The sequence below is a fragment of the Urocitellus parryii genome, chromosome 10, assembly GCF_045843805.1.
Source record: "Urocitellus parryii isolate mUroPar1 chromosome 10, mUroPar1.hap1, whole genome shotgun sequence".
Lineage (NCBI taxonomy): Eukaryota > Metazoa > Chordata > Mammalia > Rodentia > Sciuridae > Urocitellus > Urocitellus parryii.
Genome location: NC_135540.1, coordinates 83,827,688 through 83,852,928, shown reverse-complemented (window position 1 = coordinate 83,852,928; position 25,241 = coordinate 83,827,688). Strand labels below are relative to the sequence as shown.

The window sequence follows — 25,241 nt, the reverse complement described above, 5'->3', positions numbered from 1 at the left end:
TCTTTCATTACCTATTTAGTTAAAGTCTACAGATGATAAATAAGTACAAACATACAAAAAAGAACTTCATTCCGAGTTTTCCCAACATCTGCAGCTTCTGTGACTACTCTAACAAAATAAAACCTATATTTTATGATGGTAAAGTCACTCAGTCATTAGGAGGAAAACAGCTCTTAAGACTTTTGGAGTCTCATATTTCTGACCAGTTTAACATTTATTCAAGAAATATTTATTGCACAGCTACCACCATCATATACTATATTGAGGAGTAGGGCTTCAAAGTGAACAAAATGGACAATTGTATAGTCCTCAGGAAGCATATACCACTTTCACGGTATTACTTGAAAAAGAAAGTTATATAATATTTTACATTTAAATAATTGTATTCTTATAAAGAAGGGTAAGAGTGATGAAAAACAGATAACATGTAGAATACTCAAGGACAGGTGGAAAGAGTAGAGTTCCCAGGACAATAACAAATTTTAAATGGTCTATATTGGGGAATGGGACTAAGATAACTAAATTAAACACATAACAGTATATTTAACTTAGAAGAAGATGTTACTGGTTATTATATAACTTTACAAAAGCAATCCAGAAGTAATTTTATGTGAATGAGAGATAACTGCAGAAATCTTCAGGATCTGAAAAGGGGTGAAGGAGTGGTCATTTGTCATGGAGGGGGAAAGGAGAAAGGTAATGGCTCAGTGGTTGAGTGCCCCTGAGTTCAATGCCTAGTAGCCAAAATAAAAGTTCTACAAGAAAAAATGAGAAAAAAATGACTTGCATTAGGCAAAGATTTCTTAAAAGTATAACAAAAAGCATGATCTAAAAAACTAGATTTCATAAACATCTAAAACTTCTACTTGAACAATTAATGAGAGGTCATAATATTGAGAATATATCCAAAACACATCTGAGAAACACATAAGAATATATAAAGAACTTGCAAAAAAAAAAATACCAAGGAGCTATAACTCAGTATTAAGAGCGCTCGGCTAGTACATGGAAGGCCCTGCATTTGATCCCCAGCATCCAGGGATAAAAATTCACACAAGATTTGAAAAGACTCTTCACCAAAGATACATGGGCAGCAAATAAGCACGTGGAATAACATTCAAACATTAGGCATCAGGGAAATGCAACTCAAAACCACAGTGAAATACCATCATACACCTATTAAAACTGACAAACCAGGGACAGTATTACATGCCTATAATCCCCAACATCCAATGCTGACAAAGATTTGGCACATGCACATGTGTGTGTGCACACACATACCACACTCACATACACACACACACAGCTGAGTCCTAAAGAATGAAAAGGAATCAGAATTTCCCTCATGGAAAGGTTGGCGAATGAGGTAGAGATAGACAAGGCAAAAACAAAAAAAGGCACCAAGATGATATACAACATGAAAAGAGGAACAAGTGTAGTATTTCAGGATTGCTTAAAGTATCACTGGAGCCAGCAAAGGGTATTGTATTGGTAAGCAAAGTACAGATAGAGAAAGCTTTAAAAATCTGTTTATTCCTGACTCTTTGCTATTGATCATTTTATTAATATGAAAAACTTTCACCCATAAAAGTTTAATAATAAACATGAAACTACCATTCCTAGAGTCACCTTCCTTCATTCCCTTTTACTTCTGCTCAACAGTGTTTCTTCTAGTAGAACATCAAAATGGGTCTATATCCTTTACTGCTTCAGTTGTCACATTCTTAAAGAAATTACAGCTGCACATTGTAGCACATACCTATAATTCCCAGGACTCCACAGGTTAAGGCAGGAGGATCTCAAGTTCAAGGCCAGCCTGGGCAATTTAACAAGACTGTCTCAAAAACTTTTAATTAAAAAAAAAAAGTTGCAACATATTAAATTGTGATTTAATTTATTATGATTTCTCCCTTCTTTTTTTTGGGGGGGGGGGGGGATTAAACCAAAGGCACTTTACCACTGAGCTATATCCCCAGCCCTCTTTATTTTGAGACAAGGTCTCACTAAGTTGCTTAGAGCCTCATTAAATTGCTAAGGCTGGTCTCAAACTTGCAATTCTCTTGCCTCAGCCTTCCTAATTGCTGGGATTATAAGCAACCACACCATGCCATGCCCAGCTTCTCTTATTACTTTTAAGTCTAGAAAACCAACATATTAAATATGTTTAAAGCATTCACCTATTTTTTTAGTTGTAAATGGACACAATACTTTACTTCATTTATTAATCTTTATATGGTGCTGAGACTCAAACCCAATGCCTCACACATGCTAGGCAAGCACTCTACCACTGAGCCATATCCCCAGTCCCACATGCATCTGTTTTTGTGGTGCAAATACTCCCACCTGTATTTGTGACTTGTGGACAAGGGTAGACCAAGTTGTAGAATGCTTGTCTAAAATATTCAAGGCCTTAAGTTTGATCCCCATTACAGAAAAGAAAGAATGAATGAATAAATGAGAGAAAAAACAGAGGGAGGGAGGAAATGAGGGAGGGAAGGAAGACTGTCCCACACAATGGCATTTTGAGGTTTGTATCTTTTTATGGCTTGATAGCTCATGGAAGATTTCAGGCTGCCAAGGAAATATCCATGAATAAGGAGCTACAAGAAAACAGCGAGCGGCCTGACATTACATTGTATTTTAAATGTAAATAATTTGAAGAACACAGATAATAAATAATTAAGCAGTGAAACTTTGTTTCTAATATTTAATTTTTGTTTATATCATTTTACTACTTTTAATTTTCAATAGATTGCTTAATAACTAGCTTGTAAAGTTCCTGAAAATGAACCAGTACAACTCATGCATATCTTGCCTTTCCCCTTCCTATAAATCCTAAATCTCATGAAGTCAATTCTGCTTCACTGGAAAAAAAAGAAAAACACTGACTTTTTCTGTGCTATTGCTAAGTTTATTTACTCATTTACTATACTTCCAAGAATGCTCATTTATTAACAAGACCTAGAAGTTGTTTTATAAAAATGTATACATCTATCATATGAGGACAGAATTAAAATTTTATAAATAGAAGGAAAGAGAAGATCATATGGTCCAATAGTTCCCAAACTCTTGGTTACAGCCTTTACAGAAAAAAAAAATACTAGCAATTCTACATAAACTCTTCCATGAAGCCGATGTATTACCCTAATACGAAAACCAGATCAATGCTGTATAAGAAAATTACATACCTCACAGAAGCAGATGCAAAATTATTTTTAGAATTCTGGCAAACAAAATCTAGCAATACATTTTTTTAAAAAATGACAAATCATACCAAATGATAATTATCCCAGGGATGCAAGATTGGTTTACCATTTTTAAAAAATCAATATATAATTCACCAATCAGAGTTGTTTTTTTTTTTAAATATGATCTCAGTATATCATGAAAAGCACTTGGCAAATCTAACAATCAATTCCTATTTTAAAAGAAAAACTTTCTGAGAATCGTGGCACATACCTATAAGTCCAGCTACTCAGGAGGTTGAGGAAGAAGGATTCTGAGTTCAAAGCCAGAATGGGCAACTTGGTGCGAGCTCCCTTTCAAAAATGGAGGGGTGAGGGTGGTGATAATGGTTCAGTGGTTATGATAATAGCTCAGTGGTTGAGCACTTGCCTAGCATGCTACAAAGCCCTGGGTTTAATTTCAGGCATGGCAAAAAGAAAGAAAAATTGTCATTTAAAAAAATAAAGGGAATGTACTTATTCTCATAAATGGCACTAATGAAAAAACTTCACGATAGAATTTTGAATGTTTTCCTCCTAAAATTTAAAAAAAAAAAAGCAAGCATGCCTCCTTTAAATTTTATTCGACCTTGTACCAGAAGTTCCAAATTATGAACAAAAAATTTATCAGGTATTTTATCAAAGAAGATATATGGATGGCAAAGAAGCACATGATAAAATGTTCAATGTCACAGGACAAATAAAATTCAACTACAATAAAATACTACCACATTCCTATTTTAAAAAATTGAGAATATGGAGCAAGTAGAACTCTCATATACTATCGAGTGCAAAATAGTACAACCTTGGAAAACCATTTAGCAGTTTACTAAAAACTTAAGCATGTATCTACCATTTGACCCAGGTACCATCCCCACCCCAACAAAAGAAAAAAACATGAGCTTGGCACAGTGGTGCACTTGAATCACGCAGCTAGGAAAGCTGAGGCAGGAGGATCACAAGTTCGAAACCAACCTCAGCAACTAAGAGACCTTAAGCAACTGAGAAAGACCCTATCCCAAAATAAAAATAAAAATAAAAAATTTAAAGGGGGAGTATGAGCAGGGGATGTGGCTCAATAGTCAAGCACCCATGGGTTCAATCACCGGGACCAAAAAAAAAAAAAAATGTAAAAAAGAAAAAGAAAACATGTTCACCCCAATGATTTAATTAAACATACATGTTCTTAGCAATTTTATTCTAAAAGCCAAAAAACAGAAACAACCCAAATATATAACAAAAGGCTAATACATAAATAGTGACAAGTCCTTATAATGAATTCAGCAATAAAAAAAATGAACTATTGACACACATGGCCACATGGACAAATTTCAAAATAATTGTGCTGAATGAAAGAAAACAGACATTTTTAGAAATTTCAGCAACTGTTTTTTTAAAAACTGATGTAGAAGCCGGAAAGCCAAGGAGTAGAAGACCTACATATTAAACTAGCAATTCAATTGTTTGTATTTGTAAGTACAGCTCAGAAAACCCAAAGACACAGGAGGGAAATTAGCAGGATAGATGACAATATGTCTAGAGACCCAAATCCTATTATTATCACACCCTAAACACCCTAAATCCATAACCTGGAGCATACAGTAATCAAAGAGTTCATTTTTCTGACATATGAACAACAAACATTATACACCAATTACACTGAAGCTTACTATTCAACAGATTTAGTAATAACACAAAGGAAACCATGTTGCCATTACCCTATGAATTCTAACACTAACAGTTTTCTTCATTTCCTCCTTCAGTAACTAATATAGACACTGAAAAATATAAATCAGAAAAATAGTTTGATGTTTTTATTTTTTATTTGTACCTCGTCCTCCAAATTCTGTCAGCCAAACTCCAAAATAGCTCAAATTCCTCTCAGAAGAGCAGTTGTTACATAGGTAGTACAGAAAATTAAGGAGAACAGTCTCCACCCTACTATGTACTCAAGATGTTACTGTAGTCAAAACAGTTATATTCAATACATACTGGCATATGTTCAAGGATCAACATGCAAAGTTATATGTCTGTTCTCCAGCATTCTCCTTAATATATTGATAATCAAAGGTCACTTTAAACGACTACTGCAATTTCTCCTTTGAATCCCTATTTTCCAACTAAAGTTAAAGGGCAGTGAAAACACAGAAGAGTAGTCTATTTACAAGGTTGCCCAGACTTTAAAAATAGAAAAGTTTACTACAAGTTCTCCCTTGAAACTGTTAATTAATAACAAGTATTGCTGGATGAGGTGGCGCACTCCAGTAATCCTAGCAGCTCAGAAGGCTGAAGCAGGATGATCACAAGTTCAAAGCAAGCCTCGGCAACTTAGCGAAAATCTGCCCCTAAATAAAATACAAAAAAGGCTGGGGATGTGGCTCAATGGTTAAGCAGCCCTGGGTTCAATCCCCAGTACACTCCCTCACAAAAAAAAAAAAAAAAAAAAAAAATCTACCACCCAAAGAAAAGTATTCTAAATCAACTGGCAATCCAATGAGAAGCTCTCCTTCCCCTTTTTCAGTGCTAAGGATCAAACCCAGGGCCTCACTCACATAGGTAAGTACTCTATCACTGAGCTACATCACCCAGCCTTGGCTGTATAAGCTTAAAGATGAATAAACAACAATCCCATAGAACAGACTGTTTCTTCAAACCCATCAAAAATGAAAACATCTTTGCTGCTATAAACAAAGTCAAAAATAAATTATGTTCAGACATAAACTGAGACAAGCTGCAAGGACACCTATAAAAGAATCACACATCATCTAAAGAAGTCACATTATTTTTAAAAAAAGCAAGAATATCATGAATATGAGAGTTCTTTCCTCAAAGCAACAATCCACTAGACAAATTAAATTCAGTCCACCATATTTAAATGGGGGGAAAAAAAACTTGAAGTAACCCTACAGACAACATGTCATCTTTTTTCCTTTTCCCAGCTTCCAATCTCAGGCTTTGCTCTATAGTGGTATATAAAAATCAATGACTTAATATTCCACAAATATAATATTTGTTTATATAAGCAATCACCTGTATGACTGAACTATATCCAAAAAATAAATAATAATTTAAGATATTGTTTGGCTTTAACTACTAGAAACTAAACCTAGGGCTGGGGTTGTGGCTCAGTGGTAGAGCACTTGCCTAGGATGTGTGAGGCAATGGGTTCGATCCTCAGCACCACATATAAATAAATGAATAAAAATAAAGACATTTTTAAAAGAAAACTAAACCTGACAGTATCAAAAATACAGGTTTAATGAACTCTTTTCAAAACAAATAACTTTTTGAATTACTTTAGCTTCTCTTTGAAAAAAATATATTTTAGGTTAAAATGTGAACACAAAATTTTGAAAATATGAATGTCTGAAAGTAACAATTATAACCGTCCTATATTTTTGACCTGAACCAAATAATACATGCTCCAGTGTCACATGAACACAATAAAATATACATATAAAGAGACGTTAAAAGTAATATTACTATTCTGAGAACCAAGGTTTAAGGATAAAAGCCCTATCTAGGGGCTGGGGATGTGGCTCAAGCGGTAGCGCGCTCGCCTGGCATGCGTGCGACCCGGGTTCGATCCTCAGCACCACATACAAAGGCGACCCGGGTTCGATCCTCAGCACCACATACAAAGGCGACCCGGGTTCGATCCTCAGCACCACATACAAAGACGTTGTGTATGCCAAAAAATAAATATAAATAAATAAATTTTAAAAAGCCCTATCTAAATCTACAAATCTCAGCTAGGCGTGGTGGCATACACCTGTAATTCCAGCGACTCAAGAGGCTGAGATAAGAAGATCACAAGTTCAGGCCACCCTCAGCAACTTTATAAGACCCTAGAAAACCTGGGAGACACTCTGTCTCAAAATAAAAAATAAAAAGAGTTGGGGTGGCTCCGAGGTTAAGTACCTGAGTTCAATCCCTAGTACCAAAACCAATTAATTAATCTACCAGCCTCCATTAAAAATGGTAAGAATAGGGCTGGGGTTGTGACTCAGTGACAGAGGGCTTGCCTGGCATATATGAGGCACTGGGTTCAGGCCTCAGCACCACATAAAAAAGAATAAACATAATTTAAAATAAATATTTTTTAAAATGGTAAGAATAAAACAGGAAAAGCTTGTAGTAACCAACTGTCCAGGGTAAAAAATAAGCACAAAGAAAAGCTCCATCAAGGAAAGGCTTCCAAACAATGTCAACAATTTCTTCTTCTTTTTTTTTTTTTTTTTTTTTTTTTTAGTTGTTGATGGACCTTTATTTTAATTTATTTATCTCTGGTGCTGAGAATTGAACCTAGTGCCTCACACATGCTAGGCAAGCACTTTACCACTAAGCTAACACCTTAGCCCTGTCAACATCTTAATTATGAAAAAATTCAAAAGAAAGGTAGGTCCAATGCTGACTCACATTGATCCCACACAGACAGCATTAAACAAAGCACTAACCATTAATTTTTTGGCATGAACAAATGTCTACTGCAAAGTGTCCACTCTATTCATATAAATGACTGCCAAGAAGGTAATGCTTTGTAACTAGCGGAAAAGGTTTGAAGGAAGGGGTGTCAACTTTAAAATAGTTCCTAAAATAGTTCTTTTAAAAAAGGATAAAGAACATGAGAAGTTACAAAGACTTTGAGTAGAGCTTGGTTCCAGGAAAAGGATACTTTGGCCCTTATGTGAAAGCAAAATCCTGCCACTGAAAAATACAGATACTCAGACTTTGTCAAAGAAGAGCATCACTTCCCAAAAAGGTAACAGTCCTTCACTCATTTTTTTTTAATGGCAGGTAGATACTATGCAAAAGCAACAAAGCATACTAAATACGTTTGTCTTTCAAATTTCAGTCCTACAGCTGAAATGACAAATTCATCAAAGATCAATGAGGACCAAAATTTCCTGTTTTGTTCCTCACTAATACAGAATTTCCTTCTTTGTGTTTTGAAGCTAACAAAATAATGATGGTGTATATACAACATACTAGGAATAAAAAGCAGTTACAGAGAGTCAAAGAATAGAATTTGATATCTGGTTTTGAAACCTCATTACGTATGGTCTATGTCCATTATTACTACAATTGGAAAAAAGCTTTAATTATTTTTAATTTAAAAAAATTTTATTTTGAAATTACTTTGTCAAAAGACAAAAGAGGGAAACATAATATTTTAAAGATCTTTATCCAAAACCTATGACAGAACTGTTTTCCCTGCCCTAAAACTGTAGGATAAAAATGTAAACAGTGATTTTCATAAATATTTATCTATTTCCCACCTCTTTCCAAAATGTATTTAAAATTACTTTCCACAAAGAAAATATAACACTGTTTACAAATCACTGTAATTTAATAAAGAATATATGTAAATTTCATAAAAGAACCACTAAAATTTGAATGAAGCAACTCTTAACCAGGTTGACAATTAACTGTAAAGTGTTACAAATACTATAATTTGTAACTTATAGTAAAAATAATCCAAATTTGTGTACAATTTTTATATACAATATAAATTCACCGTGTGTTAGTATTATTATTCCTATCCTCCAACATTCTAACAATGAGGAAAAGGTTACAGCTATTTCTGAAATATAATAAATAATGGTAGATACATGTAACATATGCACACATCCTTTATGTATGTTGTTGTATGCATTTATTTAGCGTTCATCCTAAATAACTAAATATGACTAAATATGACTCATGCTATTGAAAAATATTATTAAACATAAATGGCTTCATAATTACTAAGTGAAGTTTCAATCTCCTTTTCAGTCATAATTCATCCTATGAGTTTATCCAATTTTGAAAACTGAGGACCATACTCCCATTTCTTGAAACTTTCCACTCTCCTATCTTCTGGACCAGATTTTAAGTAAGGAAGACAGAGTTTATGAGTGAGAGAGAGAAGAAAACATTCAGATGTGCCCAGATAGTATGTTACACAATTTGCATATTTAATTTCACAAAAATGATGAAATAAATTTTACAAATGAGGAAGTTGGGATATGCAGAAATTTATGAAACACCCAACACCTGACAGGTAATAAGTGACTAGGCTGGAATTTGAATACAGGTCAATTCCAACTACAAAATGTACACTTTCACTAAGCCATGCCAAGTCTAATTTTAGACATTCCTAAAAGAATGGCAGAATATAATTTTACAGTCTTGGGAGTACAGAAAACTCTTTTAAGCAAGGCAAAGACCACAAAAAGACAGGTTAAATATTAAAAAATTTAATATCTATAAGGCAAAAAGCAAAGTCAAAATGAAGTCAAAAGGTAAACAGAAAACGGAAAAAATATCTGCAATATTCATAATATACAATAAGGTTAGGTTTTTAAAATTTAAATAGCTCTTACAAATCAATAAAAAAGAAGCTATCAACACTCCTAATAGACAAATTTGGAGTAAAGGTAATGATCAGATAGATAATTCACAAAAGAATAAATCTGTGGGGGTAAAAAATCCCACTATTAGCAAAACATACTACAAATTTTAAAATATGATTTTTATTATCGGAATGGCAAAGATTAATCTGTGGTTTTGGAGGAAACAGGCATCTATTACACAACTGGTGCCAATATAATTTTATATAACATTTCTAAAGGGCAGTCTGACAAGATGTATCAGAATTTTAAATGTGTACTTATTTTAATCTAACAAGTCCACTTCTAGAAATGTATTTTTTAAACGTGTGCAAAATGCCCATCACAGTTGCACATATCTGTAATTTAGGAAGACCCCATCTTGAAATTAAATTAAGTTGAACACAGAATTACTATACGATCAACAATTCCATACACACACACACACACGAAAAATGGGAAACGTGTCCACATAAAAACATGTATATAAATGTTCACAGCAAAATTATTTACAATAACCAAAAATAACCATATACATATGTATATACTGTATTTTATTCAGCCATAAAAGGGAATTAAGTAATATTACATGTTACAACATGGATTAATCTTGAAAATATTATGCTAAGAAGTCAGACATAAAAATCACATATTGTATAATTCTTTATTTGGTACTAGAGATTAAACCCAAGGGTACTTTACCACTGAGCTATATCCCAAACCCTTTTTATTTTGAGAGAAGGTCTTGCTAAGTTGCTGAGGGCCTCAGTAAACTGCTGAGGCTAGCCTGGAACTTGCATTCCTCCTGCCTCAGCCTCCTGAATGACTGCAATTACAGACATGCACCACCATAATCGGTTTGTATAATTCTACTTATAATAAATGCCTCAAATAGGCAAACTCATAGGAACAAAAAACTCATAGTTGGTAGATGCCAGCAGACAGGGGAATTGGAACTGATATTAGATATGAGGTTTCTTTTGGGAACGGTGGAAATGTTATGAAATTTGCTACTAGTGGTGTTCACAATAATGATCATGCTAAAATCACTGAAGTATATACTTTAAAATGGTTAACTTTATGTTTTGTAATGTGTATCATAATTATTTTTCAGTGCTGGCAACTAAACCCAGGGCCTCATGTATAATACACAAGTACTCTACCAATGAGCCATATCCACACCCCTTTTCTATTTTATTTACCTTGGTAGGCCTCAAACTTGGGAACTTCCTGCCTCTGCCTGCATTTACCTAGGATTACATGTGTGTACCACCATTTTCAGTTTCAATTTTTTTTTAATTCTATACATCTTTTTTAAAATATGAAGTACATTTATTAATGGAAAAAATGATTGTGATAAGTTTTAATGAAAAAAGCAAGTAAAAAACATTACACATAGTATGCTTCTATCTATACAATGCTTATGTGGCTATTTAAGTACAGCTCAGAAACAGGTCATATTACATTTCTAATAGTCTTGATCACCATGAGGTAAAATAACCAGGAAAGTATGCTCTTCAGTATCATTTTGGGGTTTTTTTGTTTTGTTTTGTTTTTTTAACTAAGAGAACATATTACTTCCAAAGCCAGACATGAAGCAATAAAAACAACAAAATTACACAAAATAGAGTAAAACAAGGAGACAATACAAGCAAAAATTATGAAGCTAGTATGCATAAATATCTCAGAAAACCTGTGAATTTGTATAGGAAGAAAATTACATCACTGTTTTCACTAACTTCTACCTAAAATGTAGTACCTCTTTCACACAGATATGGACAATCTACCATAGTAGAGTTAGCCACACCTGTGACACATTTTCATTTCACATTACAATTGTAACCGAAATTTCAAAATAGCATCTAAATGCATCATTACTTCAAAATTAGGGTAAGTCATTAGACTCACTGCTAGATCTTGTTATTTAAATACTTTAATTTAAATAAAAAAGCACATATCACTGTATCAAAATTCATTTTTATGTATTTCGATATCTATTACAGGTTCCTTTTCAATCCCATTTATGTTTTCATTCATTTAAGATTATTATTCTAGAAAGGATCCACAGCCTTCTCCCAGACTGCCCATGGAATTCACAATAACAAAGATTTAGAACCCGAATGAGAGGCAGGAAGGAAAGCCAATCATGAAGATATTCAAATTATCAAGCATAAAGTAAGAAGGACCTAAATTCAGGTAATAATAAAAATCACTCAAACAGAAATCACACCAATTTGTCTAACACAAACTTCATAATTTTTTTTTAGCTAAACTGTCTCTTCCTTGTTATCTCAATTATCTCATGTCTTCTTCATACAGAATCATCAATGTCACTTAAAAGTTTTCTTTCCATTCTAGCCAACATAAACGTATTTCTTATCACTTTTAACTCTTTAAAAATGTCTTTCCTCCTAGTATTCCCATCTCCCCAACTGATTCTGTTACCTCAAGCAGATAAATCTTCTTTAAAAATAAAAAAAAAAAATCAATTGCAGGCACTGGAGATACAACCCAGTGATAGCGTGACTGTCTAGAATGTGCAAAGCTCTGTTCAATCCTTACCACCACAATAAATAAATAAACACATTTCAAACAGCCACCAACTGGATCAAAATCATTAACTGGCTCCCAATGTCTTTAATAATACTGATAATTATGAGATTTCAGAGCCACAATCCTACTAAAAATACTAATGAATGGGTTAATGAATAGCTTATAAATATATAAAGCAAAATATTTATGTTCTTTTAGTTGTAGATGGGCACAAGATCTTTATTTTTATGTGGTGCTAAGGATTGAACCCAGTGCCTCTCACATGCTAGGCAAATGCTTTACCACTGAGCTACAACCCCAGTCCTAAAGCAAAATATTACAACATAAAACTTGAATATAAATAAGAGACTCCAGTTTATGAATTTCAAGAACATATAGAAGATTTCATAGAGTTGTAATCTTTCAACCAATGATGGAAGGACAAAATTAAAATTCCTTATGTAAGAATTCAAACTCCTCCATAATCATGCTTTGATTTGCCTTATATTAGCCTCACGTTTCCACTCAAGCACTAGAAGTTAGCCAGAAATTTACTTTCCCACTCACCTTGAATCTGAATTCATCTTTCTGTAACTATATTTCTTGACCTAATTTTCAGTTTACAATGCCATTTGATTGTTCACTTGTTATATTAAGCCCCTATTATATGTGTCAAACATTTGAGTTATAAAGGTCAGGGATACATAATCTTGTACCCTTAAAAATCTCAGTCTGGTCAGGCATAGTAGTATATGCCTGTAATCCCAACTACTTAGGAGACTGAGGCAGGTGGATCACAAGTTAGAGGCAGCTCTGGGCAACTTAGTGAGGCCCTGTCTCAAAATACAATTAAAAAAAAAAAGTGGGTACAGTCATACAGTTCAGCGGTAACAATGTTTACCTAGCAAGCATACCACCCAGGGTTCAACTCCCAGTATTGAAAATTTTTAAAAATCTCACAGTCTAACAGAAAAAAAACAAGATATAAACCAGGTAAATACAAGACAATGTGGTAAATTTCATAAAAGAGGAATGCACAGGATGCTAAAGGAGCACAGAGAAAAATCATAAAGCAAAGACTGGAAATGTCAGGTAAGGTTTCCTAGAATAGGGAGCACCTGAGGTGAATTACTGAAGTAAGTCAGTGAGGTCATTAAGTACAAGGAATCACCAGATGTGGTGGCACACACCTGTAATCCTAGCAGCTCAGTAGTCTCAGCCAGGAGAATCACAAGTTCAAAGCCAACCTTAGAAACTTAGCAAAACCCCAAGCAACTTAGCAAGACCCTATCTCAAATAAAAGGGCAGGGGATATGGCACAGTGATTAAGCATCCTTGGGTTCAATCCCCCCATACCAAAATAAATAAATAAAGTACAAGATATTGTAGCCACATATAAAGCACAGACCAAACAAAAAAGTGATTTGCTATGGCTAAGCTAAGGAATATGTGAGGAAAGAGTTTTAAAATGAATAAAGATTACTATTGTTATTTACAAATAATTATAAAGTTATTTATAATAATAAAATTGAAGAGATGTCGGGCTCAGTGGCACACACCTGTAATCCCAGCAGCTCAGGAGGCTGAGGCAGAAGAATCCAGAGTTCAAAACCAGCCTCAGCAAAAGCGAGGTGCTAAGCAAACTCAGTGAGACTCTGTCTCTAAGTAAAATACCAAATAGGGCTGGGGATGTGATTCAGGGGTCGAGTGCCCCTGAGTTCAATCCCTGGTATCCCCAAAAATAAAACTTAAAAAACTGAAGAGGTAAGCAAAAAACAAGATCATTACAAGCCTTATTTAAAATGTTATAAAATCCGCATCATATTCTAAAAAAGTAGTAGGAAGCAACAGGATATACTGGAATGTACACAGGTTTAAGAATTGCAATGACCTAATTCTGAATCTTTTACTTACTATTTGACATTCATAAAATTTGCTAAGCATCCTCAACTGTAAAACAGGGATTATTAATATCAATTTTAACAGGACTGTAACAAGAAGAAACCACTTATTTCATGTAAATCTCCTAGCACAGGGATTAGCAAACTGTTTATAATCTCATTTAACAGCAGTTTATGACTTTCATGTTTTTAAATGATTGTTTAAAAAGAAAAAAAAATCACAACAAAGATCTTTTTGTAGTGGAGGTAAACTGGAGATTTAACCCCGGGGTGCTTAACCACTGAGATATACCCCTGGTCCTTTTTATTTTTTACTTTTTATTTTTTGAGACAGGGTTTCACTAAGTTGCTGAGGCTGGTTTTGAGACTTGTGACCCTCCTACCTAAACCTCTCAAGTCACTGGGAGAACAGGCATGTGCTTCCACACCTGGCACAACGAAGATGTGACCCCAAAAGCTAAAATATTTACATCTATTTCTTTACAGAAAGTTTACTGACTCCTACCCTAGCACATAATATATAACTGAAAATAACTATCATTACTACTGAAGTATTTTAAGTAGGGAATTTAAGTAATATGCAACAAATTTTACAAGTATTTTTCTGGTGATGTGTATGTACAAAGTAACAATAATGGAAAGTGGTAGACCACGAAGATGTTATGGTAATCTATTAACTTCTTCCCTTCCTTTCATTTTATCATAAAGGCATTCGAAACTTCTACCCTCTCTCTATTATAGATTAAAACCCACATGTATGCTGTATGTTACAGTACTTAATATTACTTTATCACTTAGTATATTTTGCCTTCACTTGTTTGCTGTAACCAGACTTAAATGCCCTAATTAAGTGTAAAAGTAAGTGTTCTGGAGTAAAAAAAAGATTCCATTGTGATGTTGGGCATTTTAACTTGTATGTTTCCTAATAATAAGAAACAGTAATGGCTAACATATATTGAGTTTGGGATTTTCTAAATTATAGACATTGCTAGGTTCAGTTCTAAGTGCTTTATAGTTATGACATTATTTAATTACACAACTCCACAAAATAGAGGACTACTATCATTCTCCCATTACAGATGAAGAAACTGAGGTATGGAGAATGAGTTTCCCAAGAGCTAGAAAGTAGAGGATTTAAGGCTCACCTTCTTAAACCACTACAAACTGAGAATCATACCCCCTATCTCACAGGATTTTCATGATGACTAATTAAGGTTACATATTTAAAGGGAGGGGGAGTGGCTTTTTAAGGTCCTTGGTATTAAGTAGTCCAGTATTATTCCATTCCTTAGTGAAGACTATATCCTAGAGCCAGGGATATAGCTCAGTGGTAGAATGTGTGCCCAAGGCCCAATATTTCATCCCCAGTGAGAATGTGTGTTGCAGGGTGGGAGATAGACACATAGACACACATAGACACACACACACACACACACACACACACACGCCTAAAATTTCTTTATATGCCCCAGAACAATGAATACAATAGCTTACAGCCAGTAGAAGCTTAATGAATGTGTACAAATAGGTTAGATATTCCTTTACTGATTCAAATTCTGAGTTTCAAGATCATCACTCTGGATATAATTCATATTACATTTTTCATAAATTTATATGTATATATTACAGAAACTTGAGCTAAATAGGAACCTATAGTAGACATATCCTATAAGCAATTTGGGGGTTTTGTTTAAGTATAATAATTATTATCAGAAAGCAGTAGGTATATACGTTCAGATCCCAAATGTCTTAAACAGAGTGCCATCGAGGTTGGTATAACCTAAACTTAGTTCTATTATTTTAGCAGAATTTGTAACTTGCATTATATAATTCTGATCTATGTTATTCATTTAGGAAACCTATTTAAATAATATGTGAAAAGAAATAAAAACTATTTAAACTTTAAATTAGAGGGAGATCCTCTCAGTAAAAGATGAATAAGGAAGATTAAGTATTTTAATCTTTTTCATGTCACCAATTTCACTATTAATAAAACAATCTGAAAGCCCAAAATTAGGCATCTCTTCAATATGAACAATGAGTCGCTCACTCAGCAAAGAGAACTACTTACTTCAATAAAAAACTTTTATCATTAACAAAATTTTAAAGTGGACTGAAAAAATTTATAAAAACTAATAATCTTACTATGAAAAAGAACACTACAAAACAAAAATTGTATTACTACTTTCCAATTTTGCCTTGAGAACAAAGATTCTTAGCCAAACTCAAAGTTGTTTTAACTTCTAAGACCTACAGAAAGTACAAAAATATGTTTCTCCCCTGAAGGGGCATTGGAGATGAAACTACAGGCACTTTACCACTGAGCTACATCCTCAGCAGCCTCTTCCCCCCACCCTTGTTGTTTTGAGACAAGTTGCTTAGGGCCTCACTAAATTGCTGAGGATAGCCTCAAACTTGCAATCCTCCTTCCTCAACCTCCAGAGTTGCTGGGATTACAAACATGCATCACCACACTAGGCCAAAAACAAAATTCTTGAAAAATATTCTTGACAGGGGCTAGGATTGTAGCTGCTCAGGGAAAGCGCTTGCCTAGCACACGTGAGGCACTGGGTTCGATCCTCAGCACCACATAAAAATAAATAAGTAATGAAAGGTATTGTGTGCATGTACAACTAAAAAAAAATGTTTTTAAAATATTCTTGATAAATATAAAAGTTGGAGGTCTTAATTCTCATTAAACATAGTGCTGGAGTAAGGATAAACATATGGGTCAGTGGACACAGAAAATCCAAAAATAGACCCTCACATTTACAGTTAATTGATTTTTGACAAGAGTGACAAGACAAAAGATAGTCTTTTCAACAAATGGTATCAAAAACAAATGGATATACATGTGCAAAGGAATATTAGACCCCTACATTATTAGCCCATTTACAGAAATAAGTTCAAAATGGATCACGGACCTAAATATAAGAGTTAAAAACCATAAAACTTAAGACAAAACAGAGATAATAAGTTTTTGTGACCTTAGATTAGGCAATGGTTTCTTAACTGCAACACTAAATCACAAGCAACAAAAAAAGAAATTGACTTCATAGAGTCTGTAAATGTACCTCAGTAGAACACATGCTTACTATGCTTGAAGCCCTGGATTCAATCCCCATCACAAAAACACATAATATATTCACACACACACACACACACACACACACACACACACACAAGTGTACACACACAAATATACACAATTTCATCAAGCTAAAGACTTTTGTGCTTTAAAGGACATCACTGGGAGGGTAAAAAAAGACTCAGAATGGGAGAAAATAGCTGTAAATTACATATATGAAAAGAGACATACTATAATATTCAAAGAACATTTACAATTCAACAATAAAAATTAAACTCAATATAAAATGGGCAAAGAATTTGAATCTTTTCATAGACATCTATCCAATGAATACATATGAAAGGCCAATAAGAACATAAAAGGATCATCTTCCATCAGGAAAATGCAAATAAAAATCAACAGGTAATCACCTCACATCCAATAAGAAAGATAATATTTGAAAAATAATTATAATTGTTAGCAAGAATGTAGAGCAACAAGCATTAAACACTGCCAGCAGAAATGTCAAATAGTGCTGCTGCTATGGAAAACTATCTACACATTCCTCAAAGTTTAAGGAGGTACCACCTGATATAGCAATTCCATATCTCAAATACTGTATACATTCAATGCAGCGTGATTAACAACAGCCAAAAAGTGCAAACAACTCAGATGTCCATCAGCCATCAAAGAATAAACAAACTGTTACAGTCATAAAATGGCAAACTATTAAGCCATTAAAGAAAGAATGAAGTACTATTACATGCCACAACATGGGTGAACCTCGAAAATATGAAATATCAGTGAAAGAAGCCCACCCTAAAAGACCATGTATTATATTAACATTCCGTTCATATCAAATGTCCAGAATAGACAAATCTGTAGAAAGTTCTCTTAACAGTGGTTGCAAAGAACTAGAGGTACGAGAGAATGAAGGGTAACAGAGGATATAGAATTATATCTCAGGAAACAAAAATGTTCTAAAACTGATTGTGATGATGGTTATACAACAGTGAATACACTAAAAACTATAGAGATAAACATGTTAAATGGATTTCTTATAAATTATGTAAATTATATCTCAAAGCTGTTTTAAAAAATAAGCAAGGCTAGAGATGTAGCTCAGTGGTAGAGCACTTTTCTAGCATGCAGAAGATCCTAGGTTTGATTCCAGATAACTTTTTCACTAAGAGTTCTCTTACCCAATTAAATTTTGTCACTCCCTCTCAGGACATCAATATACAGTTGATATGCTATGCTGGCTTATGCAAATTCTTTTGTTTTGAAATAACTAAATTACATACTTTATCGCCTTAACTCAAACTAAAAGTTTTCCAAGAGTCTCTTCTACATCTTTCATACTCTCTTCAGAACAAGATATAATGGATATAGAGTAGGTTCTCAAAAAAAATGAACTGTGCTAGGCATGACGGCACACAACTGTAATCCCAGCAACTCAGGATGCTGAGGAAGGAGGATTTCAAGTTCAAGGCCACTCTCAGCAAATTTTAGCGAGACCCTGTCTCATAATAAAAAATAAAAAGGATTGGGGATGTAGCTCAGTGGTAGGACATCCCTGAGTTCAATCCCCAGTATCCCCAACACACACACAAAAAAAAAACTGATTAAACTGAAGTTGTCCATAATTAAAATCCACATAGTATATTAAATGCTTAATGTAAATACAGTTAGTAAAAGTTGTAGTATTTTCATCACAAAGTATGAGCACAAGTTAATAATTAAACATTTGTGGTCTATTTGATGATTTTGTTATTTTTTAAATAAGGCTCAAAATTAATTTTAATGACTTTAGAATTACAAAAAGAGCCAACGGCACACAGATGATAAGATTCACCTAAATGATATCCATCAAAACAAAATAATAATAATAATACTCTATCCCCCCAACAGAGAAAAATGTTTTTAAAAAATGTTTCCATTTACATTCTACCCTGTTTTGTCACTGGGTTTCATGCACAGTTTTAAAAGGTGTGTGTACTTCGAAATTATAAATAAAGAAATCCATATTTTTTTAAAGAGTATTTCCTATGACAATATACCCCAAAAACTGAAATTCACGAGTTTTGGCCTACTGATCTCAACTAATTTCAAAGTTACCAAGAGAAGTAACTCAAACAGTCAGAACCCATTAAAACTCACTGACAATCAGTAACTGATAGCAAAGAAGTGGCCCACCAAATGTTATAGAATCCAAAGGTAATGTTCTCCAAAAAATTATGTCTTTATTTATGTATTTTTAAATAAGGGGCACCCAGCCACTGAGCTTAAAACTGTATGTCTTTAAGTAGCTGCTGAAGTTAACTTGTCATCCAAGTCCCTCACCTATAAGAGCTCTCATTCCTCCTCCTCCTCCAGTAGCTCATATCCTTTTCTCCTTTTCTATTTACTCCCTTCCCTACGTACACAGTTTTACTTTTAGAAAATGGAAAGCAATCCTTAAGAATTTTAATTCACTTTTTAGCATAACTTTATAAATATGTTACCACCTAAAATAACACCATGAGCAGGGCATGTGGCGCTTGCCTGTAATCTCAGCCACTCTGGGGGGGGCTGAAGCAAGAGGGTTGAGAGTTCGAAGCCAAACTACGCAAAAGTGAGAAGCTAAGCAACTCAAGTGAGACTCTGTCTCTAAATAAAATACAAAATAGGGCTGAGGGTGTGGCTCAGTGGTTTAGTGCCCCTGAGTTCAATCCCTTGTCCCCTAAAAAATAAATAAAATAACATCATGAAATGCCCCTTGTAAGCAGAAACTGCTAAGCAGTCCACTATCTAGGAACTACAATTCTCATCCTCCTTGCATTCAAATAAGGCTCTATGTCAATGAGATGTTTAGGGAGATGTTTATCACTTTCAGTCTAGGGGTTCTTAAGAAATGATCTGTGGGCAACAGGAAGAAGGACTCCAAGACTTAGGAATGGTTGAGTCGCAGGATCTCTAAATTACCACATGGGTGAGTGAAAAGTCACAAGCCTGATAACCAGGTGCACCTGCACTAGACTGCCATGTAGAAAAAAAATAAACTTGTATTATTTGCAGTATATTTATTACCCTCATTGACATTACCCAAAGTAATAAATGCAGAGATTCCTAAATATTACAATTCACTCTAATTAAAGACATCTATACTCTAGAATATTTTGGGAAGACGGTTTTAAAGTCACTTTGAATAACATTAAATTTTAAAATCTAAACAATTGAATTGCCCATCTCTCAGTTCAAGATCATTGTTTTCATGATTAGAGAAATGTTTTCCCCAATTATTCCAAATTAAAATTTTAAAAACTGAGGAGTTTTTAAATACTGCAATGCATAATGTCTAGTAGAAATTAACAGACTAAGGCAAAATTCATTTCTATTTTTTAAAATATTAAAAATTGTTACAATTTTTAAAAGAATTATTCCTTTAAATATAACCACATGGCAGACAATTCTATCCACTATAAATATACACACATCCACAATACAACACTTGCTACCAGGGATTAAACCCAGAGGTTCTTAACTACCAAGCCACATCCCCAGCCCATTTTTCTTTTTTATTTTGAGGCAGGATCTCACCAAGTTGCTTAGGGCCTTGCTTTGTTGCTTATGCTGGCTTTGAACATTTGAGCCTCCTGCCTCAGCCTCCAGAGCTGCTGGGATTATGGGCACACACCACCCAGCCACAATACACATTTTAAGAGAATTTAATATTTTATAGTCTATTAAAATTGTCCCTACCATCTGTCTCAGAAGTTCTTATATGTAAAAATGTTTCTAGAAGTGTTGAAATTTTAGTGTCAGAAAAGTCTAGTAAGGTTTATATTTACTATTGCTGATATAAATTATAACATATAATACCTAATTGGGAAAACTGTCATTTGTAAACAAGGACATTACAAACTTAAACCAATGTAACTCCTCCCACATTCTTTGCCCTACATCCGCCAAAACCAAAAAAAGTAAACCAAAAAAATAAAACCCTTTAATTAACCTTTCTGTTGGCTTTACCTGATTGTTCAGACCATGTTTCCTACATGATAGTTAAAATTTAATGAACACATTTATTACTTCACACAAAACAATAAATATGGGAAATTACTGGAAGTTGATAGAAAACTTTTGCCTCCACTCAGAAAAATCTTCCAATAGGTCTTGTTTACCAAAATTAGTCAATGTGAACTGAAAACTATATAGCATTTTTTGTGGCACTATTCTTTACAGATCTATATAGACAGACTGGTTCCTTAATCATTTTTTAATGCTTGATTATATTGAAGCATGTATGTAATACACAGATCTTTAAGTTATTTTTCCCCCCAGGGCAACATAGCAAAATCTAATAAAAAGTAATGAAATGGAAAGACAGACTATTCAAAAATATGAAAATATAATAGGCTATGACAATTTTATTCCTAGAAAAAGAATTTCTTGTATGTATTAAAAGATGTTCACATAAATTTTATATATATCAAAGAACTCTGAAATATTCCATTGTTTTCTTTTTCTTTTTTTTTCTTTTTTTTCTTTTTTTGTGCTGGGGATAGAATACAAGGCCTCACATGCTAGGCAAATGCTCTACCACTAAACTACATCTCCAGCTCAGTGTCTTGATTTTTAATTCAACACATAATATTGCTATAGGTAATTAATATTTGTACTAATAAATTCTTTCAATAGTCACAGGACTACAGGAGGCAGAACTAAAATTAACTTAGCATCTACTATGTTCCAAATGTTCCAAATGTTTTCACAACCTTACTAAAAAGGCATTATCTCCCTATTAAGATAAAAAAAAAACAGGTTTATAAATACTAGATAATTTGCTTAAGGCAAAACAGGGAAAAAATGGCATAGCTGGGATTCCCATTGAGCTCTATAGAAAACAAGTCCTTTTTCCACTAAGTATATATGCTAAACTGTTTTTCAAAGTAATGGTTACAGAAAACTTTCTCCTTCGCCTGCCCCCATTTCATAATTAACAGCATACATTATTTCTTTATGAAACCAGGTAATCTCTGGTCATTATGCAGCATGGCCTAAAAGTATCAAACTTGTATTAAGACTTATCTATAGTAGGGTTCTAGCTAGATGAGCTAACTAGATACAAATGTAAAGAGGAAAGTAAACCTGCAAATAATTACCCAAGTGCCATTTATATTTGGTTTGAAATTTATTGTATGGCAGCAGGTTTATTTTTATTACCACGTTTTTCTTATACTACTCTCAGAATAGCTTTCCAGGAGCATATACTGAGTAGAACATAGAGGCAGCTTGATCTAAGTTTTGGAGACTGTGAGGAAAACATGTTTGTTGAACATGACAATCTTGACAATTAAGATAACTAGAAGCCGTAAGACAGCATTTCCTACAATGTGGTACTGTGCTTCCAACGTATACAAACAGTTCAGCTAAACTCCCTGAATAAAATCCTTCTGATTAGCTCAAGCTAAAGAGCTGGCCCAGTTAAGGAAGATGACAGCTCCAGTAACTTCCTCTTCCTCACCGACCTCCACAGCCCAGCCTGTACTCCCCATTCCCCCTAGGAGGCAGGATAAAACCATATCAAATGCACAAAATCCATCCAATCCCACCAACACCATGGCCAAGGGAAGCCAATTTCCCTTTCTTCCCCCGCCTCTCCAAGGAAACCTCTTATCTTACCAAAAAAAAAAAAAAAAAAAATCTTACCAACATGAAAGTATTTGCAACAAAAATTGAAAATATTTACTCAGTCCCTCCACAGACAGCCTTAAGGGAATGGTGAAAAGAAGGGATCTGAGCAACGCGTATTCTGAGATTTACAGCTTTGATTCACTTTCCCTCGGGTCCCACCGCCGGCAGAGGCAGGCTTGCAGTTCGAACACCAAAATAAGCCTTCCTCGCTCCTCAGGAGACGCGGAGGCGGCCAAGGCGACGGCGATCGGCGTCCCGCCCCCGACCCTCACCTGCCCAGGCCCTAGGCAGCGCCCTGGGCCCGCGCGAGCTCGGCGTCCCGGGAACGTCCCGGGAGGCCGGCTGGAGGCAGGCGGGCGCCGAGGCGGTTAGGCCGCGCTGCAGGCCGGCGCGCTTCCTGCCGCGGCCGCGGTCCCCGCCACCAGAACCGCTGCCCCGGGAACCGCGGCAGGCGTCGACCCAAGGCTCTCGCAGCCCGGCCGCCGAGTGTCTACCGCCCTCACCACTGCTCCGCCGGCCCCCTCCGAGCAGCTCCCACCTGCGAGGCTCCCGAGCCCAGCCACAAAGGGGGAGGGACACGCCACTCGGAGGTCCCGAACACGCGCAAGCCGCCCCCAGAGTGCCGACCCCAGCGCGGACCCCCTCCCAACGCACACACACCCCGGAACCCTAGCCCCCTCCGAGGAGACGCTGGGCGGCCCAGCCACCCCCTCCAGTCACCCGCCACACACCCACTCTCCGTGGGTCCTCAGGCCTCTCCCGCCAGCCCAAGTCCCAACTCGCACACCCACACGAACATTTGTCCCTCTCCCACCTCATTTCCCCGGGGACGCTCTCCTCTTCCCAACACTCTCGATCCTACCCGAAGGCACAAAAACACTCTACCTCATTCTTCTCCCCTGGCCCAGAAGGATCAACAGCAGCCATTTCCCCGCGGCAGGGGAAACACACACAAACACGCGCGCGCGCGCACCAGGCCCCCACAGATGCTTCCCCTCCAGAGCCGCGGCCGCAGACGCAAACACAAACACCCACGCCCGCCCGCCCCGAGGGGAAGCCGCGGCGGCAGAGAGGGCCCGGACTCCGAGCTCGCGGGCGGGCGCGCCAAGCCCTGGGTCGCCGACGGCCTGCGCCCCCTCCTCACCTGCATTCAGCGCGCCAGGGTCCGGGCGGCGGCGACGGCGGCGGCGGCGGGGCGGCTGCTGCTGGGGCTGCGGCGGCGGGGGAGGCGGCGGCGGCGGTGGCGGCGGGGCTGAGGGCAGCAAAGACATGCAGGCAGCCCGCCGGGGGGAGAGGCACCGGCCGGAGGGGACGCGGGGCGGGCGGGCCGGGCCGCCTGAGGAACGGCAGGGGCGGCGGCGCGGAGGGCGGCTGAAGGGAGAGAAGAGACGGATCGGGGGGCGGGGAGGGGGACGAAGGCCGCGCCGCCGGACTTCGAGGACGGTGACCCTGGGCGCGCAGTAGAGGCGCCGCGGCCGCTGACGTGAAGGCCCCAGACAGAAGAAGCTGCGCCCCCGCAGCCGCGGCTACTGCTCCGAGGGCCTCACAGAGCCTGGCCTTGGCCTTGGCCTTCTGGCGCTGGGGCTGCCGCCGCTGCGGGGGTTGCTGCTGCGCCGAATGCTGCTGGGGCCGAGGCCGAGCAAAGACGCCAGCTTTCGGTGCCTTCGCTCTCGCTCACACACGTTCACACCCCCGAAGGCTGGGGGAGAGGCGTCCGGGCGATATCGGTATTGAGATTAATAACAAGGTGCGGAGAGTGCGAGAAGGAGGAGGGTTGATTGACGTGGAGGGGCTGGCGGGAGTCAGTCACTCCCCGGCGCTGAGAGGTGGGGTGAGGGGAAGGAGGCGGAGCGGCGGTGGGGCGGGACTCCAGCGCCGCGCCCTGGCCCCGCCCCTCGCGCCCAGCGCTTTGTCGTGATGCGCGTGCGCCAGCGGCGGCCAGGGAGTTCTTACTCATTTTCTCCTTTACCTTTGCTACTTTCTTACTATTTCCTTGAGCAAAGAGCAGAGCTTGGAAGACTTGTAGGATATCAAAAATCCTAAATCTAGGGGCTGGGATTGTGGCTCAGTAGTACAGCGCTTGTGTAGCATGTGCGAGGCACTGGGTTTGATCCTCCTCACCATGTAAAAATGGATAAATAAAGGTATAAAAAATGTATCTGCTTTTAAATTTTTTTTTTAATCTTAAGTCAACCAAGCCGTTGGATAAGAGACTAGCGACCCCCCTCACTTGTGTTCTTGTGTCGACTCGGTGCGGTTTATTGCAAGCTTGCCCGAGGCCAACCGAGCGAACCCCTGGGCAGGTCTAGATGGTTAATTAGATGCCAGGTGAGGTGAAGTGACCGAAGGAAATGTTTCCTGTCATCTTCGGTGGATTTTAAAAGGATAACATCTGTAAATTGTATGGTGAAAGGTAAATAAAAGAACCTGTGACGCTCTGCTATAGCCCCGTCCTATTTTCTAATTCTCC

The 25,241-nt window shown here is 36.9% G+C and overlaps 1 protein-coding gene across 2 annotated transcripts in view; it reads right to left on the bottom strand.

The window, feature by feature from the left end:
• Cnot6l (CCR4-NOT transcription complex subunit 6 like) overlaps positions 1 to 23,988 on the bottom strand; it is a 101,414-nt gene extending 77,426 nt beyond the window's left edge. The window contains exon 1 of one of the 2 annotated variants that reach the window (XM_026403136.2): positions 23,916 to 23,988. Coding sequence is in view for 1 of the 2 variants with exons in the window: in XM_026403135.2 (XP_026258920.1) it covers positions 23,657 to 23,661 (5 nt within the window). In the remaining variant the exon portion in view is untranslated. Of the gene's footprint in view, positions 1 to 23,656; positions 23,713 to 23,915 lie in introns of those variants that run through there. The other variant, XM_026403135.2, reaches the window with a different exon arrangement.
• Between the last annotated feature and the right edge of the window lie 1,253 nt (positions 23,989 to 25,241).